The sequence below is a fragment of the Mustelus asterias genome, chromosome 1, assembly GCF_964213995.1.
Source record: "Mustelus asterias chromosome 1, sMusAst1.hap1.1, whole genome shotgun sequence".
Lineage (NCBI taxonomy): Eukaryota > Metazoa > Chordata > Chondrichthyes > Carcharhiniformes > Triakidae > Mustelus > Mustelus asterias.
Genome location: NC_135801.1, coordinates 96,170,970 through 96,189,713, shown reverse-complemented (window position 1 = coordinate 96,189,713; position 18,744 = coordinate 96,170,970). Strand labels below are relative to the sequence as shown.

General features: G+C 41.8%; 1 protein-coding gene and 1 non-coding gene across 2 annotated transcripts in view; both read left to right on the top strand.

Annotated features, from left to right (window-relative positions):
- The first annotated feature begins 393 nt into the window (after positions 1–393).
- LOC144502033 (U2 spliceosomal RNA) lies at positions 394–592 on the top strand. Its single transcript, XR_013499241.1, has one exon. It is a non-coding gene; the product is annotated as a U2 spliceosomal RNA (small nuclear RNA).
- A 370-nt stretch (positions 593–962) lies between these two features.
- Positions 963–18,744, top strand: part of anapc4 (anaphase promoting complex subunit 4) — an 84,349-nt gene continuing 66,567 nt past the window's right edge. Inside the window, exons 1-5 of the mRNA XM_078215594.1 lie at positions 963–1,177; positions 7,807–7,921; positions 9,804–9,909; positions 9,991–10,123; positions 16,333–16,407. Of these exons, the coding sequence (XP_078071720.1) occupies positions 963–1,177; positions 7,807–7,921; positions 9,804–9,909; positions 9,991–10,123; positions 16,333–16,407 (644 nt within the window). The remainder of the gene's footprint in view (positions 1,178–7,806; positions 7,922–9,803; positions 9,910–9,990; positions 10,124–16,332; positions 16,408–18,744) is intronic.

The window sequence follows — 18,744 nt, the reverse complement described above, 5'->3', positions numbered from 1 at the left end:
ACTTATGGAGACATCCTTGTAATCTTGGGCCAGCGCTCTGATCCCAGGTTAGGAATAAGAGTTTTCTAACCATGTCAGTGTCTCTGTGTTTGAATACTTCAGGTGGGATAACATCAGCTCCTTGCGACTTGCCCAAAGCTGTTTCATGGCTTTGTGACTTCTTGAGAGGAATCAAGAGCAAGCTCTTCCAGAGTGCGTTGCTGTGAAATCATTATTAGTTCTCCATTTCTCTTAGTTTGGCGTGCAGTGTTTGTTTTGTAAGATGATATCTTTCTTTGCTGGTCGTTTCTTGTCATCTGTGCACTTTGTCTAGAAGCTGATCTATGACTCAAGTCACTATTGTCAAACCAATCTTGGTGCTTCCGTTTAATGAATCCTACGATCTCAGAATCCATCGCTTCTCAGCCTTTTGGCTAAGATCAAGTGTAGTATTGACATGATGCGCTTGGTTGAAGTCATTAGGTTACATTTTAGCTTCATTTGAAGCAATTTTTAAAAGCGGCATCTTCGCCTTTTGGCTAAGATGCAAATGAGATCAAGCCTTGGAGGAGGAGCTATGCTTACTACAATCAGCTTGGATCATGTAGATCAAGCCCAAAACCGGTGGTGAGAGCCCTGTCTTGTCAGCTTGGATCGGGAATGTCTCAACTTGTGGAGACTCTGAATTGGACTTGATTTGATTGAATTGAAATAAAAATACAAAAAAAAACTTTAAACCACCTATTAATGTGGGAGTCTGTGGCGCACTTGCCACAGCCTCTAATTTAAGACTTGCTGTCCCTGAGTGCATTGTGCTGTTTTTTCCCAGCACACCTTGCATCCCCAGGCTCGCGCACAGGGCAAAGGTCCCTCACTCCCGTCGGCCCCTCCGCCTCGCGCGCTCTCACCGCCCAGACGCATGGGCAGCTCTCCAGTCGCGCACCGTGCTTTGTTCTCGCGATTCCTCCGCAGGGAGAGCGCGCATGCGTGCTGCCGGTTTGAAAGTGAGTGCCGCTGGCTGCAGTGGGACGCAGGTTAAAGAGTCCGGGAGGTTGTTCCCGGTGTTGGAGTTGTTGGGAAACCCCGGCCTGGCCGGTGGGGCACGGTTTGTCCTCAGTGAAGCAGTGATCGGACGCGGCGACAAAGACACCTCTCCCCAACCCCGACCTCAGACTCGAGACCGCCCTCACTCCCCAGGGTAGGGTCTCTGGCGCTTTTCCTGAAAGATGTGACCTGTCCATTCAGTCAAATACATGTCTGAATCTGTTATAATGCTGCTGTAGCGGGTCAGTTACAGTCTTGTCAGATTTGTAAGATGTTGCACAGAAAGTCCCTGCTTTTATTAGCAACATAGAAACGGCAGAAACCAGGGAGCTAACACTACATCCAGCTGCCTTGACTCTATTCCTTAATATCTCAGATTAGTAAGATTCTACTGCTCTCAGATTTAAAACTAATTGACTTTTTTAATGGGAGAAATTTTTGCACTGTGTGAAGTAGTGTTTCTTAGCTTCTCACCAAAATGGGCTGACATATGATTTGAAAGTTATGTTCTCTTGACCAGTTTCTCTCTAGCTTGCTATTTCCATTCAAACTTCTAAAAATCAAATTGTCATTTTACATGTCAGAAGACAAGCCAAGTTTGTGTAATCTGTTGGTAACGCTTGGAACCATTTTTACAATTCTGGTGAATCTATGCTTCACGCCTTTCAAAGCTAACATATCCTTGGTGAGGATAGAGTTTATAATGAAGTAACAGATAGTGGGGATAATGTGGTCGATAAATTTCCAAAAGGTGTTGGATAAGATGTCACATCATAGGTTTGTTCACAATGTTGAAGCCCATGGAATAATTTATGATGGACAGTGGTGACATGGATGAAAAATTGGCTGAATAATAGGAAACATCAATGACGAATGGTTGTTTTCTGACTGGAGGAATACAATGGGGTTCCTCATTAGTTGGTATAAGAACTAGTACTCTTGATATACTAATGACTTATGTTTGGGAGCACAGGACAATTTCAAAATTTGCAAATGACAGAACTTGGATGTATTGTAACTGTGAGGAGGATCGTGATCAACTTCAAGAGGATGAGATGGACCAGTGGAAGCTGAAATTTAATGCAGACAAGTGTATTTGGTAGAAAGGATGAAAAGCAGCAATATAAAATAGTGTAATACTAAAGGATGTTTAGAAACAGAGAACTGGGTATATATGTACAAGTTAGTGAAAGTGGCAGAGGAGTTTGAGAAAGTGGTTAAACCATACTGGATTAAAATTTATTTATTAGTGTCACAAATAGGCTTATATTAACACTGCAATGAAGTTACTGTGACAATTCTCCAGTCACCATGCTCTGGCGCCTGTTTGGGTGCAGTGAGGGAGAATTTAGCATGGCCAATGCATCTAACCAGCGTGTCTTTCGGAGGAAACCGGAGTACCCAGAGGAAACCCACTGGGATTGTGCAGACTGTGCAGAGACAGTCGCCTGAGCTGGGAATTGAACCCGGGTCCCTGGCGCTGTGAAGCAGCGGTGTTAATTCTGAACTTTATAAGAACATAAGAAATTGGAGCACATCACATGGCACCTTGAAATTGCTCTGCCATTTAATTCTATTCCTAATTAATTTATAAATAGAGATGGGTGTAGAGTACAAAAACGGAAACTGTGGTGAATGTTTACAGAACATTGGTTTGACCTCAATTGGGGTATTGTGTCCAATTTTGGACACTACATTTTAAATTGATTGGCAAAATAATCAAATTGATGCTGAGAGTGGTTGTAATTTGGAATGCACTGTCTGAAAGGGTAATGGAGGCAGATTCACTACTGGCTTCCAGAAGAATTGGTTAAGTACCTGAAGAGAGAGAAATGTAGGGCTATGGTGAAAAGGTGGGAAACTGTGCAGTTCTGGTCACCACACAATAAGAAGGATGTGATTGCACTAGAAAGAATACAAAGGAGATTCACCAGGATGTTGCTTGGGCTGCAGTGTTTCAGCTATGAAGAGAGGCTGGATAGGCTGGGACTATTTTCCTTAGAACAGAGAAGGCTGAGGGGGAACATCATTGATGTGTACCCAATTATGAGGAATACAGATAGGGTAGATAAGAAGAAACTTTTCCCCTTCGTTGAGGGGTCACTCACCAGGGGGCATAGATTTGAGGTAAGGAGCAGGGGATTTGAGGAAAGACCTTTTCACCCAGAGGGTGGTGGGGATCTGGAATTCACTGTCAGAAAGAATGGTAGAGGCAAGAACCCTCAACATTTAAGAAGCATTTAGATGAGCACTTGAAACACCATAACATCCAAGACCAAGTGCTGGAAAATGGGATTAGAATAGATAGATGTTTGATGGCTGGCACAGACACGATGGTCTCTCTCTGTGCTCTAAAACAATGACCCTATAAGTGGCAGTAGCTAAATTGTTCTTACAAAGACCCAACATCGACTTGACAGGCTGAATGGCTTCCTTCTATGCTATAACCATTCTACGATTCAGGCTTGTCCAATGTACTCTATATGTAGTATAAGTGGGTCTTTGAATAGCTGCAGGGAAACTTGCTTCCCTTGTAGAATTATAGATTTAAATTCTGCTTATCTTCAATCTGTGCCCTCTGGTTAGTGTGCCCTTCTGCCACTTGAAACATTTCTTCTTATTTATGCTATCAAAACATTTCATGATTTTGTAAACCTATTAAATCTCCCTTTATGTACTCTAAAGGTAAGCAACCCCCATTTCTTTAATCTCTCCACATAAACTTAAGTCTCTTATCCATATTCTTAGAGTGATTTATGGCGCAGGAGGAGGACATTTGACCTATTGAGTCCATACAAGTTCTTCCCCATAGCCTTCAGGTTTATTTCCTCAGGTGCCCATCCAGTTTCCTTTTGATGGTCTCTGCTCCCACCACCCTTTGTAGGCAGGGAATTCCAGGTTATTACTATTTGCTAGGTAAATTCTTCCTTCATCTCTTGCCTAAAACCTTAAATTTGTTCCCCTTAGACCTTTCACCATCAGATAATGAATCATAGAATCATAATGGGAACAGTTTTTCCTTGTCTACCTTATCTAAAGGCGGCACAGTGTTAACACTGCTGCCTCACAGCACCAAGGACCCAGGTTCAATTCCAGCTTTGGATGACTGTCTGTGTGGAGTTTGCACATTCTCCCAATGTCTATGTGGGTTTCCTCCAGGTGCTCCGGTTTCCTCCCACAGTCCAAAGGTGTGTGGGTTCGGTTCATAGTCCATGCTAAATTGCCCCTTAGTATCCCAAGATGTGTAGGTTCGGGGGATTAGCAGGATAAATACGTGGAGTTACAGGGATTGAGTCTGGATGGGATGCTCTGTCGGAGAGTCAGTGCAGACTCAATGAGCCAAATGTCTGCCTTCTGTACAGAAAAGGCCCGTCTGCCCACCAGGGTGAAATGTTTTTCTCTCAGATGGTCATGAGTCTTTGGAATTCTCTACCTGAAAAGGTGGTTGAAGCAGAGTCTTTGAATATTTTTAAGGCAGAGGTGGATAGATTCTTGGTAAACAAGGGGGTGATAGGTTATCGGTGTAGGCAGGATGCAGATTTGAGGTTACAACCAGATCAGCCATGATCTTGGTAAATGGCAAAGCAGGTTCGAGGGGCTGAATGGCCTACTCCTTTTTCATATGTTCAATGTTGTGGCAGATAATATCATGTTCAGACTGCTCTCTGTAAAGAAACTCTTTTCTAAACTTAAGTTTAGATTGCTTTGTGAATTTTTTAATCCATTCACAGGATGTGGATGTCACTGGTATGGTTAATATTTGTTACCCATCCCTAATTGCTGTTGGTGATGGTGAGCTGCCTTCGTACACAAGCTGAGTGACTTGCAAAGTCATTTCAGAGGACAGTTAAAACCCAACCACATTAATGTGGGTCCGAAGTCACAGAGGACAGACTAGATAAGGGCAGCAGATTTCATTCTCTGAATGACAATGTACCAGATGTTTTTTACAATAACCTATTAGTTTTATGATCACTGTTACTGATACTTTTTTTCCAATTTTTATTTCATTAAATTTAAATCCCTGAGCTGCTGTGGTGGGATTTAAACTTGTCTCTAGATCATTTGGCCAAGTCTCTGGATTACAGGTCGAGTAACATAGCCACTTACCACCTTGTTACAAATGTTCTCTCGTTAACTGTGTTATTTTATAAAATAATCTAGCAGACACTAATAGGTTCTGCCATTAACTGACTATTGGAAATAGGCTCAATCGCCTCATGCTCTCTTAATTCCTCTTATCGTTTGATTATTCTATGCTCTACCTTTTCCACTGCTTTTATATCCAGTACAGCTGCAGCCTAACAAACATAATGGTCCTCCTCTTTCTCTAGATATGAAGCCATGTATTCCATTTGCCTTGTATTGGCTTTATCGACATGCATTGTCACTTTTAATGATTTGTACCTGCAAACTGAGATCCCTCTGCCCTGTACTCCATTTAAAATCTTAATGTGTATTTGCTCATTCTTGTTTCCTAAATCGATTACTTCACAATGCTATATTGAACTGTACCTGTCACCTATCAGCCCATCATGCGAGGTGTGTATTCTAAAAAGATTATTTTTTTAATATACCTCTGCAAGGTGCTGTGAGCATATTTCAGTATTATTGCTTGAATTCTTAAGACCAAATTAAATACAAGCAGCGCTAATGCTGAACTCTATTTAAACACTAATATTTACATCTTGAAAAACTTTATTTTATACGTGTCCTTTGCTTTCCGATTTCCAGCTGTTTCTTTGTCCCCTTTCTTTCATCTGCCCGCCCCAATCACTGGCTTCCCTCCAGCCCCCGACCGATTCCAATGCAGAGTGGCAGTGGGACTCCCCCCATCCCCACCGATTGCCCCTAGGCCCCACCCACAATAGGCTTCGCCCAACCCAATGGGCAGTGCCAAGGTGCCCCCTGGGCATGGGCACTTTGCCCCTTGGGCAGTGCCAGGGGCACAGGCTGGCACTGCCCCAGGGGGCACCACATCCCTGCCGCCAGACCCCCTGGGGGGCCTGATTGCCTCCCCTTCACTCCAGCAGGGTCTCCCATTAGTTCCCTACAAGTGGGGAGCTGCTCTAAACTCCGCTGGAATGAAATACTCCTGGCGGGGTGGGAGATGATATAAGCCCAGAGAATTCCTTGCCGGGCCAGATAATGAGATTTAAAATACATTAAAAAGAGAGATAAATTACTTGCCCCCTTCCCTCTGGTTTCTAGTGCAGTCCCCACTGCGCCTGTTCTCTGGCAGTAGAAGATGCACTTCCGGCGGGAACACATGCGCGAATCCCGTGAAATGGCCGACACGTGATTTTCCCATCTTGATGCGCCAAATAACATGCGCTTCGGGAAGGGAGGATCGGGTCCATAGAAACTAGAAGCAGGAGTAGGCCATTCAGCCTTCCAGCCTGCTCTGCCTCCCCCCATATCCTTTGATCCCTATAATCCCAACAGCTACATCTAATTATCTGAAATTATTTCTGAACTGTTTCACTGATTGTAGGTGGAAATGTTGACGAGAAATCAGGCATAAATGTTTGTCCTCATTCGACTGGTCAGTTTTGCTTCCTATTTATTTATGCTTTCCGATCCCGACATTGATCATGCCTAAGGGCATTGTTTGGCGATGTGTGGGCAAAGCCTACATCCTCAGTTTTGAAATAGGTAATCTTCCATCATGAAACGTTAACATTCGCAGATTTTTTAAAAAGTTGGTCAATGAGGCAGAGCAATTGGCTATCTAGATTAGAATGTCATTGGCATTTAGCAATATTTTGTATTTAACCTCTCCATTGATATTAGGTCTCACACTTTGGCAGCTAAAAGCACTCTGGTGAGGAGTTGGAGAGGGTGTGTGGAGGCGTCCTTGTCTGGGTCTTCACTATGCCAAAAGTAATGTTGGGGAAGTCTAATCCATTTCCTCAGCGAGTGTCTAAAGGGCATTTACCTGATTACACGAGAAATAATTTCCACTTCACCTGGTTAAATGCTGTCTTTGCTTTCAGGGAAGATACAAAGTAGAAAGGGAAGTAATTGCTTTTGCAGTGGTCCCCAGCAATGATTCGACATCTGGATTTGCCTCTGTAATGATAGTCCCCTTATGATCGCTGTATAGTCAGTGTGAACTAAGCTGCTGATGCCACTGGCCAGTCTGGCGTCTGGGATCACTTTTGAGTAGGCATACAGATTCATAAGATAACAAGTCCATAAGAGGGTGGGGTCTATGGATTTTTAGCATAAAGGTGTAATTGCTCTTATCTCATTGAGAAGATGACATCTGTTTTGCCTGGTGGAAAGGTTTTAGTAGGAAACATGCTGTTTGGGGGACATCAAAGTTGTCTGAGGAGTTATTGGCTGCAGCTGCTATCTTGGACTGGAAGTTTTGTATTCCACTTCGAATGTCTTAGCTGAGTGTCCATTATCTGTGTTTTTTGGAGGAAGGTGAAGTTTGACAAGACATTGGGTAATTATTTGGATTAGCCTGAGGTGCATAGTGAGGGATAGATATCTGCAAACACCATTTTTGTTCTTATTTAACTAACCCTCTGTGTTGATTGTATTTACTGTAGGTTGTATATTGGTATCCTTGTCTTGCCTAAACAAGGGATTGCCCGCTCTCATGGATAGCACACAGACAATCCTGGCTGATGTTATTATGAAAGACAAACACAGTATCATACCTGAAATCTTTGTCACTCTTTCTAAATGTATCATTCTTCACATTTCTTCTGTTTACAGCTTTGTGCTGTGTTTAATCTCAGTAACTGGCACTGACTCTTTATTTATTGACAGAATCATCATGCCAGCATTTCGACAGGTTGGAGAGAAGCAACTTCCCAATGAGATACTTTACATGGTGTGGTCCCCTAAGCGGGACCTCATTGCTCTCGCTAACAAAACTGGAGAGGTAACTAACCGCTTTCTGGAAGTTGATTCGTAATTTGATATGAATATAAACTCTTAAGAGTTATACAGCATAGAAACAGGCCCTTCGGCCCACCATGTATATGCAGACCATCAAATACCAATGTATACTAATCCCATTTACTAGCACTTGGTCCACACCTACTACGCCTTGGCAATTTAAGTACTCGTCCAGATGCTTCTTAAATGTTGCGAGAATATCTGCCTAACTACCCTCTTGTGCAATGCGTTCCATGTTTCCACCACTCTCTGAATCTCTCTGCCTCCAAAGATTGCACGGAAATTGGCCAGGAAATTCAGACTTCTGATGGGCCATACCCTGCATGGGGAACTATCCAATACTCTGATTTAAATTGGAGATTCTGGATGCTTCTGACTCTCACCCTGGAGAAGTTAGAACTTGTAGTTAACCAGTTAGATGGGTAGCTATGGTACTGACCCCCACCCCCATCCAGCCTCTGATTAACCCCACTCCTCTGGCTACCCTGTCCCTGACTAACAACCCCCCATCCCCCCACCCACGACTGCCCACCTAATTTCCTCTAACCCATTCAACTTCCCTCTCCCCTCAACCCATCCTATCCGCTCCAACCCATCCTACACATTTACCTTCTCTCTTGTCAAAGTGGCTGGAACCTTTAAACTAACCTGCTTCACAGCAACTAGTGACAATGATATCTGAAATGTACAGAAGTACATTTGTTATTTTGACACTAGAAATAAAGAAACTTTTTTTTTAAAGTACATTATAATCTGTGGGAAGTACAATGTCAATAAAATGGATATATCCATTTCATTATAACATTTTAGAATTGCAAGGGATTCATAAATTTCAATTCAGCCAAAATATGCCTGTTTTCTATCCTACATTAAGCTCTACTTGATTCCGAGAACTTGTGTTACTTGCCCAATAAAGTCATAAATATCGTTTGATTTGGCTGAGAGAGCAATGAAGTGGGTAAAAAGTTAATGTAGAAGTAAAAGAATTTTGAGAAAGAGTATCCACAATGTAAAAATAGAAAATTATGCAAAGTGATGTGGTGCTAATTTGGAAATGGCAATGTTCAGTGAAGAAAGAAGGGATCCTGTTCAGATTAGCTGACAGTTGTAGGGAATTTTCAAATATGAGATGGATAAAGTACAAAGTAAATTTATTCATACAAGGCAAAAAGAGACTACATCAAATAATAGAATTTTGTAGAGAAATAGATTGAAATAGAACTGAAGCTTATAAAAAAGGTATTTGGTAAAACATCTGATAACAGTAGTGGCTAAAGAAAACATGAATATTGAAAATGCTATGGGAAGGTGAGATTATAAAGGCTAAAAGGGAATTTCTGTACTGAATGATTGCTGCATTGTTGGAGGTGTTGCCTTTTGGGTAAGCTGTTAAATCGAGGCCCATCTACCCTCAAGTGGATGTGAAAGATCCCATGGCATTATTTTAAAAATAGCAGGGGAGTCCTCACTACAGCTTCTGTAATCAAGATTATGGTCACAGCCTCTGAAATTAGAGAAGGAATTTTTCTCTTGTTACTCCAGAATGAATGCTATCAGGATCTGGTGACCTACTACTTTTGAAATGCATCATTCTTTTTTACATTTTAAAGACATCGTTGGATATATTCTTGAAACCCACCAAGATTTGGAACGTGGGATTAGGTTAGACAGCACCTTTTCAACCATTAAGGACATGATGGGTTGAATGAATTTCTTCTGCACTGTAAACTTTCTACATTTTTATCCAGGTTATACTGCCAGAGTCAGTTGTGTAGATAATATGCAAAAGAGCTATTGCTGGACAGATTGTAAAACTGGGCGAGACACTTAAAGGAATACCATAGAAATCTTTTGTTTAATTTTAGGTTTTGCTTCATCGTCTTGCTCACTTTCAGCGTGTGTGGAGCTTGGCACCTAATGAAAGTACAGGGAAAGAAGTAACATCATTAGCATGGAGGCCTGATGGAAAAGGTAAAGCACCAAATGCAGCAGAGTTCATGATCTCGCGTAGTTGTTAATTGGATTTGCTAATCTTTTTTGTTTTTCTACTAGTTCTAGCCTTTAGTCTTGCGGACACACGGCGAATTGTTTTATGTGATGTGGAAAAAGCAGAGATCCTACATTTTTTCTCCACGGAAAACATAGTCACCTGTATGCACTGGACCGAGGTGATGGATCCAAAAAGGTAATCAAAAACATCAGGTTTGGGGACATCTGTGGAGAGGAAAACAGTTAATGTTTCAGAACTGTGTTGTCACATCAGAACCAACATCATAAACCTGCAACATTAACTCTCTCTCTGCACAGATGTTGCCAGATTTCCAGCATTCAATATTTTGCCTTTGTATCAAAAACGTAAGTCCAGTCTTACTGGAATTGTAGCAAACATTTTTTCAAAACTCATTTTGTAAAAGTAAAATCCAGTATCAATGTTTTGAGGCACTAACTACCAAAATGTTGCTTTATTTTGGACCAAATCTTGTTGTACCATCTGCTATGAAACATTTTTGGTTACCTTAAGTTCGACATTTCTTTGCGCTGAGCTGCTAAACATAGAATCCCTACAGTGCAGGAGGAGGCCATTCCACCCATTGAGCCTGCTACGACAACAATCTCACTCTATCCCCGTAACAACACATATTTACCCTGCTCATCCCCCCAACACTAAGGAGCAATTTATCATGGCCAATCCACCTAACCCACACATCTTTGGACTGAGAGGAAACCGGAGCATCCGGTGGAAACCCACGCAGGCATGGGGAGAATGTGTAAACACCAGACTGTCACCCTAGGCTGGAATTGAACCTAGGTTCCTGGTGCTGTGAGACAGCAGTGCTAACCATTGTGCAACTGTAATGGTGTGGGGGGAGCAACAGGACATCCAAGACCTCAGTGAATGATGGAGCCAACAGTTTATCTCCTTAATTATTGTGACTTAATGATTGAGAGAGAAACAGAAACAACAGAGAAACTGTTGGAATACTGTGGGTGTGTGAAAGTGAGTAGGTACAGAAAGAAATAGAGAGTGAAAGAGAGTTTGGATTACAAGAGTAAAAAAAGAAAAGGTATGAAAAAAAACTGAACAAATTAAATATTTGAATTCAAAATAGTTGCAGGAGACAGAGGGTGATGACAGAAGGGTGCTTTAGTGACTGGAAGCCAGTGTCCAGTGGCATATCACACTGATCTGTGTTGGGCCCCCTATTCGCCATTTATATAAATGACAATGTGGGGGATAGGATTAGTAAGTTTACGGATGACACAAAGATTGGACGGGTGGTTTACGGTGAGGCGCAATGTCTTGGGCTACAAGAAGCTATAGACTGAATGGTCAAATGGGCAGATAAGTGGCAGATGGAATTTAACCCTGAAAAGTGTGAGGTGATACACTTTGGAAGGAGTAATTTGACAAGGAAGTACTCAATGAAGACATTAGGAAGTTCTGTGGAACAAAGGGACCTTGGCGTGTTTATCCACAGATCTCTGAAAACGGAAGGACAAGTTAGTAGGGTGGTGAAAAAAGCATATGGGACACTTACCTTTGGGAAGTCATGTTGGAGTTGTATAGGACTTTGGTGAGGCCGCAGTTAGAGTACTGTGTGCAGTTCTGGTTACCACATTATCGGAAGGATGTGATTGCACTGGAGGGGATGCATAGGAGAGTCACCAGGATGCTGCCTGGGATGGAACATTTAAGTTATGAAGAGAGGTTGAATAGGCTTGGGTTGTTTTCGTTGGAGCAGAGAAGACTGAGGGGCGACCTGATTGAGGTGTACAAGATTATGAGAGACATAGACAGAGTGGATAAGGAGCAGCTATTCCCCTTAGTTCAAGGGTCAGTCACAAGGAGCCATGGGTTCAATGTGAGGGGCAGGAAGTTTAGGGGAGATGTGAGGAAAAACCTTTTTTACCCAGAGGGTGGTGACAGTCTGGAATGGGCTGCCTGGGAGGGTGGTAAAGGCAGGTTGCCTCACACCCTTTAAAAAGTATCTGGATGAACACTTGACACATCATAGCATTAAGGGCTATGGGCCAAGTGCTGGCAGATGGGATTAGGTGGGAGTTCAGGTATTTCTAATGTGTCGGTGCAGACTTGATGGGCTGAAGGGCCTCTTCTGCGCTGTATGATTCTATTATTCTAAATAGTTTAAATCGTTCCCTTCCCGGGAAGTGTTGTTGATTGCAGTTATATTAATCGTTATAACATCATTAAAAGGAAACATTACATTCTTTATTACCAGCCCTAACTTTCTGCAGCAAGATTAGTGAACAATAATGTGCAAATTCTTTAAAATTATGAGAAGACTAAGGTTGAGATGCTGACTGTGCAAATCAAATGGCTGAGTAAAGCAACCAAGTCCTGGAAATTCTCAACTCGTGTTTGAATTTGCTCATTAATAATTACATGCATTATTTACACACCATTATTTCTTCAACAACATTTGGCCCATTATTGTTCACTAATCTTACTGGAGAAAGTTAGGACTGGTAATAAAGAATGTAATGTTTCCTTTTAATGATGTTTTAATGATTAAAATAACTGCAATCAACACCGCTTCCTGGGAAGTGTTAAACTATTTAGAATCATAGAATCAGACAGCGCAGAAGAGGCCCTTCGGTCCATCGAGTCCCCACCGACACATTAGAAACACCTGAACTCCCACCTAATCCCATCTGCCAGCACTTGGCCCATAGCCCTGAATGTTATGATGGGCCAAGTGCTCATCCAGATACTTTTTAAAGGATGTGAAGGAACCCACCTTTACCACCCTCCCAGGCAGCCCATTCCAAAATGGTCCCACAATACTAAACTGTTGCGATCCTTGTGAAGACTAAGAAACAAACTTCCCAAATGATCCCAGTGGGAAAATCTGATGGACAAGATAGTGCCTTTTACAACATCTACTGTAAAAATCAAGCCAAAATTAATACAAATTTAATATATTAACATGAATTCACAGACAGATTGTACTCCATAGAAACTCTAATTTATACTTTAAATAAGAACATGGGAGCAGAAGTAGGTCATTTGGCCCTTTGAGCCTGCTTCACCATTCAATAAGATCATGGTTGGTCTGGTTGTGGTATCAGCTCCTCTGTTCTGTCTGCCCCCCCAAAACCTTCGACTCCCTTACCTAACAAATATCTGTTTAACTCTGCCTTGAATAAATTCAATGACCAGCCCCCACCACTTACTGCGGAAGAGAATTTCACACACCAATGGCCTTTGGGAGAAATGAATTTTGGGAGAAAAGAATGTTTGAAAAGGCGTCCTCTTATTTTTAAACTATATCTCCTAGTTTAGTCTAGCCTACAAAAGGAAACATCCTGTGGGTATCTACCCTATTAAGGCCCCTCAGGATCTCATGTGTTTAAATAAGATCACTTCACATTTTAACTTTTGATGAGAGTAAAAACTGTAAGTGAGGAGCAGGCCATTTGGTTCATTGATATTAAAGTTTTCTTGTTCCCAGCTGGACATTGGTCTTTGATAGTATGATACGTACATTGGCTAGGTTAAGCTGGCAAAGGATACTTGAGGGGTTGACAGCGGATAGGCAATGACAGGCATTTAAAGAACACATGGATGAACTTCAACAACTGTACTTCCATGTCTGGCGTAAAGAAAAATGGGGAAGGTGGGTCATCCATAGCTAACAAGGGAAAACACAGTAAGAGTTTTAACAACACCAGGTTAAAGTCCAACAGGTTTATTTGGTAGCAAATGCCATTAGCTTTCGGAGCGCTCTCCTTCATCAGATGGAGTGGAAATCAGATTTCCACTCCATCTGACGAAGGAGTAGCGCTTCGAAAGCTAATGGCATTTGCTACCAAATAAACCTGTTGGACTTTAACCTGGTGTTGTTAAAACTCTTACTGTGTTTACCCCAGTCCAACGCTGGCATCTCCACATCATAACAAGGGAAACCAGGGATAGTGTTAAAGCCAAAAAGGAGACATATAAATTGGCCAGAAATAGCAGCAAACCTGAGGCTTGGGAGAAATTTAAAATCCAGCAGAGAAGGACTAAGGGTTTAATTTGGAAGGAGAAAATAGAATATGAGAGTATGCTTGTAGAAAACATAAAAACCGACTGGAAAAGCTTCCACAGATATGTGAAGAGAAAAAGACCGGTGAAAACAAATGTAGGTCCTTTACAGTTAGAATCAGGTGAATTTATAATGGGCAACAAAGAGATGGCATACCAGCTGAACAAGTACTTTGGATCTGTCTTCATTAATGAGGACAAATAACCTTCCAGAAATACTAGGGGCCAGAGGGTCTAATATGAAGGAAGAGCTAAAAGAAATCCTTATTAGTCAGGAAATTGTACTGGGAGATTGTTGGGACTAAAACCCAATAAGTCCTGAAGGCCTGATGTTCTGCATCCCAGAGTACTCAAGGAAGTGGCTCTAGAAATAGTTGATGCGTTGGTGATCATTTTCCAGCATTCTACAGATTCTGGAAGAGTTCCAGTGGATTGGAGGGTAGCTAATGTGACCCCACTTTTTAAAAAAGGAGGGAGAGAGAAAAACGGGAATTATATACCAGTTAGCCTGACGTCGGTGATGGGGAAAGTGCTGGAGTTAATTATTAAGGATGTAATAACTGAGCATTTGGAAAGCGGTGACGGGGTTGGCCCAAGTCGACATGGATTCACTAAAGGGAAATCGTGCTTGACAAATCTTCTGGAATTTTTTGAGGATGTGACCGGTAGAGTGGACAAGGGTGAACCAGTGCATGTTGTGTATCTGTATTTTCAAAAGGCTTTTGACAAGATTCCACACGAGATTAGTGAGCAAAATTAAAGCTCTTGGTATTAGGGGTAATGTATTGACGTTGGTAGAGAACTGGTTGGCAGACAGGAAGCAGAGTGGGAATAAATGGGTCCTTTTCAGAGTGGCAGACAGTAACTAGTAGGGTACCGCAGGGTTCAGTGCTGGGACCGCAGCTATTCACAATGTACATTAATGGTTTGGATGAAGGAATTGAATGCAATATCTCCAAATTTGCCGACGACACTAAGCTGGATGGCAGTGTGTGCTGCGAGGAGGATGCAATGAGGCTGCAGAGTGACTTGGACAGGCTGGCTGAGTGGGCAAATACTTGGCAAATGCAATATAATGTGGATAAATGTGAGGTTATCCACTTTGGTGGCAAAAGCAGAAAGGAAGATTATTATCTGAATGGTGGCAGTTTAGGAAAAGGGGAAGTGCAACGTGACCTGGGTGTCATGGTGGAACAGTCGCTGAAGGTTGGCAAGCAGGTACAGCAGGCGGTGAGGAAAGCTAATGGCATCCTAACCTTCATAGCAAGGGGATTTGTGTAAAGGAGTAAAGATGTTTTGCTGCAGTGGTGAGGCCTTGGTGAGGCCACACCTTGAGTATTGTGTGCAGTTTTGGTCTCCTAGTCTTAGGAAGTAAATTCTTGCTATTGAGGGAATCCAGCGAACGTTCACCAGACTGATTCCTGGAATGGCAGGACTGACATGTGAAGAGAGACTGGATCGACTGGGCTTGTACTCATTGGAATTTAGAAGAATGAGAGGGGACCTCATAGAAACATATAAAATCCTGATGAGACTAGACAGGCTAGATACGGGAAGAATGCTCCCAATGTTGGGGAAGTCCAGAACTAGGAGCCACAATCTAGGAATAAGGGGTAAGCCATTCAGGACTGAGATGAGGAAGCACTTCTTCACTCAGAGTTGTAAACTGTGGAATTCTGTACCACAGAAAGCTGTTGAGGCCAATTTGTTAAATATGTTCAAGAGGGAGCTGGACGTGGCCCTTGTGGCTAAAGGAATCAAGGAGTATGGAGAAAAAGCAGGAGTGGGATACTGAAAGTGCATGATCAGCCGTGATCATATTGAATGGTGGTGCAGGCTCAAAGGATTGAATGGCCTACTCCTGCACCTTGTTTCTATGTTTATTTTATACATTCAGCATGCTTTCAACTCATTATTGGAAAAAGGTCAGTGAAGTTTTGTGTCAGGAATGATATCCATTGCAGCTTTGCATCCCAGAGTCATATAACATATCATAATTGCAACAAAAATCTTTGCTGTCATAACTCTTCACTCACTCACCTTCTTCCTGTGTTTGTTTGATTTATAAATGGCTTTATACATAATGCACAGAGGAAACGTTCCTCCATGATCAGAGTGAAACTAGTTTTTACTCCTAGTACAATGTAACCCCAAGACATTAACATAAATGAACAACTCACTCATGTTCCGTTGGGCAGACCTGATTTGGAGATGCTAATAAAATATATATGGAATTAACTATATGCTTCCAAAGACCTTAAAGATGAGGGGAAAACAGATATAGCTGAAGATGTGCAGCTATTTCAGATTATTGTTTCACACTTACTGTTCTTAACACTTTCCAGTGCTACTACCTCAATCAGCTTACTCGATGAAGAAGGAAGCCTTTTCTTGCCCAAGTTGCCTGCACTACCAAAAAGGTAAATTTAATGAGATGTGATTAAAACGAGTTCAGTGAAATGCCATTGACCTGGATTTTGTAGTTGTAGTTCCAGCAAAACCGTTGGCATTCGCCATCATTACAACTATGAAACTGACAGCAACTTTTGCAATCTACACATTCAGCTCAGCACGGTCATTCAGAAGTTGCGGTCAGTGACTCACTGCTCGTTCACAGGACACACTGTTAAAGTGGCTAAAGGGATCAAGGAGTATGGAGAGAAAGTGGGAGTGGGATACTGCAAGTGCATGATCAGATTGAATGGTGGCACAGACTTGAAGGGCCGAATGGCCTCCTCCTACACTTATTTTCTATGTTTCAGTGTTGCAGTGCAGACAGCAACTCTTTAGAAATCACTTGAACTGCGTGAACTTCTCACTTCATTCTGAGTAAAAAATACCTGCTAAAATTATGTCCTAAATGAGGTGTAATTGAGAATTTAATGATGTACTAAGTGATAACTACTGCTGTATAAGCTCTCTGGCTCTGAAAAACTAATTTTATATTTGTGGATGTCAGATTTCTACATTGATAATTCCACTGGCTTTTAATTAAAAAAATAAAATAAAATTTGCTTAAAAGTTTAGCTTCTAACTTATCCCCATGCTCCAAACTTTATTTCACTGCCTGTAAAAATGTAAGTGAATGATAAAAATATTTTTTACTTCCTGGTTTGTTGCCTGTGAGAATTTTTCAATGTTGCGGGCTGTTCAGCCTGTTTTTGGCTGAATTGCTGGCTGCCTTGAGATCGCCCTGACAGTAGAATAAGACTAACATTGGGAAAGGTGGAATCCACGCAACAGAGGTTTCTAAAATTTTGTCTGCAGGTTTTGACAACGACTAGTACCGTGATACTCCTGACATCCTTCTGTGATCAAGCTTATGTCATGGAGACACAGTGGAAGCCCTAATAGTCATATCCATAGACCTTCATATTGCATCTGTGAATGTCAGCTGAGGGTTACTCATTTGCACTCTGAACAGGGTCATCTCATGCAGTGGTGATACTTTAATAGTATCTGATGCTTTGATGGCCTTCATCATCTATCCCCTTCGGGACCATGCCATCACCAGACACATACTGAAGAGATGGAACACCATCCCCACCTCAAAGGTGTTGACAGCATGCCAGAGAAAATCATAAAACTCTGTGGTGTCTGCCCACAACATTCTGGCAGCAATGACAAACCACATCAAAGTGCAGGCATCACTGATGTGTTGAATGACTGTGAAGCTGGACAGTCACTTTGCTCTGAAGGTTACACACTGCACAGGGAAGAGGCTGTGAATTGAGACACTTGTCTTCATCTTGTGCAGGAGCCAAGATTTCACATCTGAATGACACAAACACTGATCATCATAACAAGGAACATAGACAAGGCAACATTCTTGGGAGTTTATTTAACTTTAAAAATAATTTTTATGGTTATGTTTTCAGCAGTTAGCATGCTTGTCTGTAACTAATATATCTCAAAAACGAATAGACGTATTTCAACAAACCTTAGTACACAGATTGGGTATGGCCCAATGAAGAACTGATTACTGAATGACTCCAAATTAATAAGGTTCCAATTGTTGTATGTGCTGTACATGAATTACAGGTAACTAGCAATCACAAGATCCCCTCCATAAAAGGTAAATTTCAGTTTCGATAGTCAATACACCAAAGATGCATCTTATGCAGGCACAAGCTTATGCTTATCCCACACAAATGTGGCACTAGTTACAAAATTCTAAAATATGCTGTTCTTTATTCATGCAGATCAGTCATGAGTCCAATCCAACATCAGCTTTCACGACTGAGTTTCATAGGCATAACAATTATCATGCTTCCACGAATCCTCTCTCCCTTGGGTCATGACAATGGGTGCAGATCCCGATGCTGGAATATTTTGAAGAATACATTAACATAGAGAGATAGGATGAAATGATTGTTAAATGAATGTTGTGGGTTATTTTGAACGTTATGAATTGTTTTAAATATTGTGCATTGTCTCAGCTACTGTGGTTGAATTTGTAACTGCTGTCTAAATGTGAGCAGTGCTTTCAGAGAAAGTTGTTGGATGTGGCTTGGGCTGAAGCCTCTTCAGCGAGATGTCAGCTCTAAACAAAAAGATTCTTTTTTCAGTTTTTTAGTTGCACCAGGCATGGAAAAACCTCAAGAATGAGCTGAGGAATTATAATATAACCATCGTGAACATCATACGCAACTGATTAACACCCATATCCATGCTATACAAATTTATCTTCTTAATCGTCCTGACACTACCGGTACATCTTGGTGCTCTTCCAACATCCACAGAGGAGGTGGAGGAAG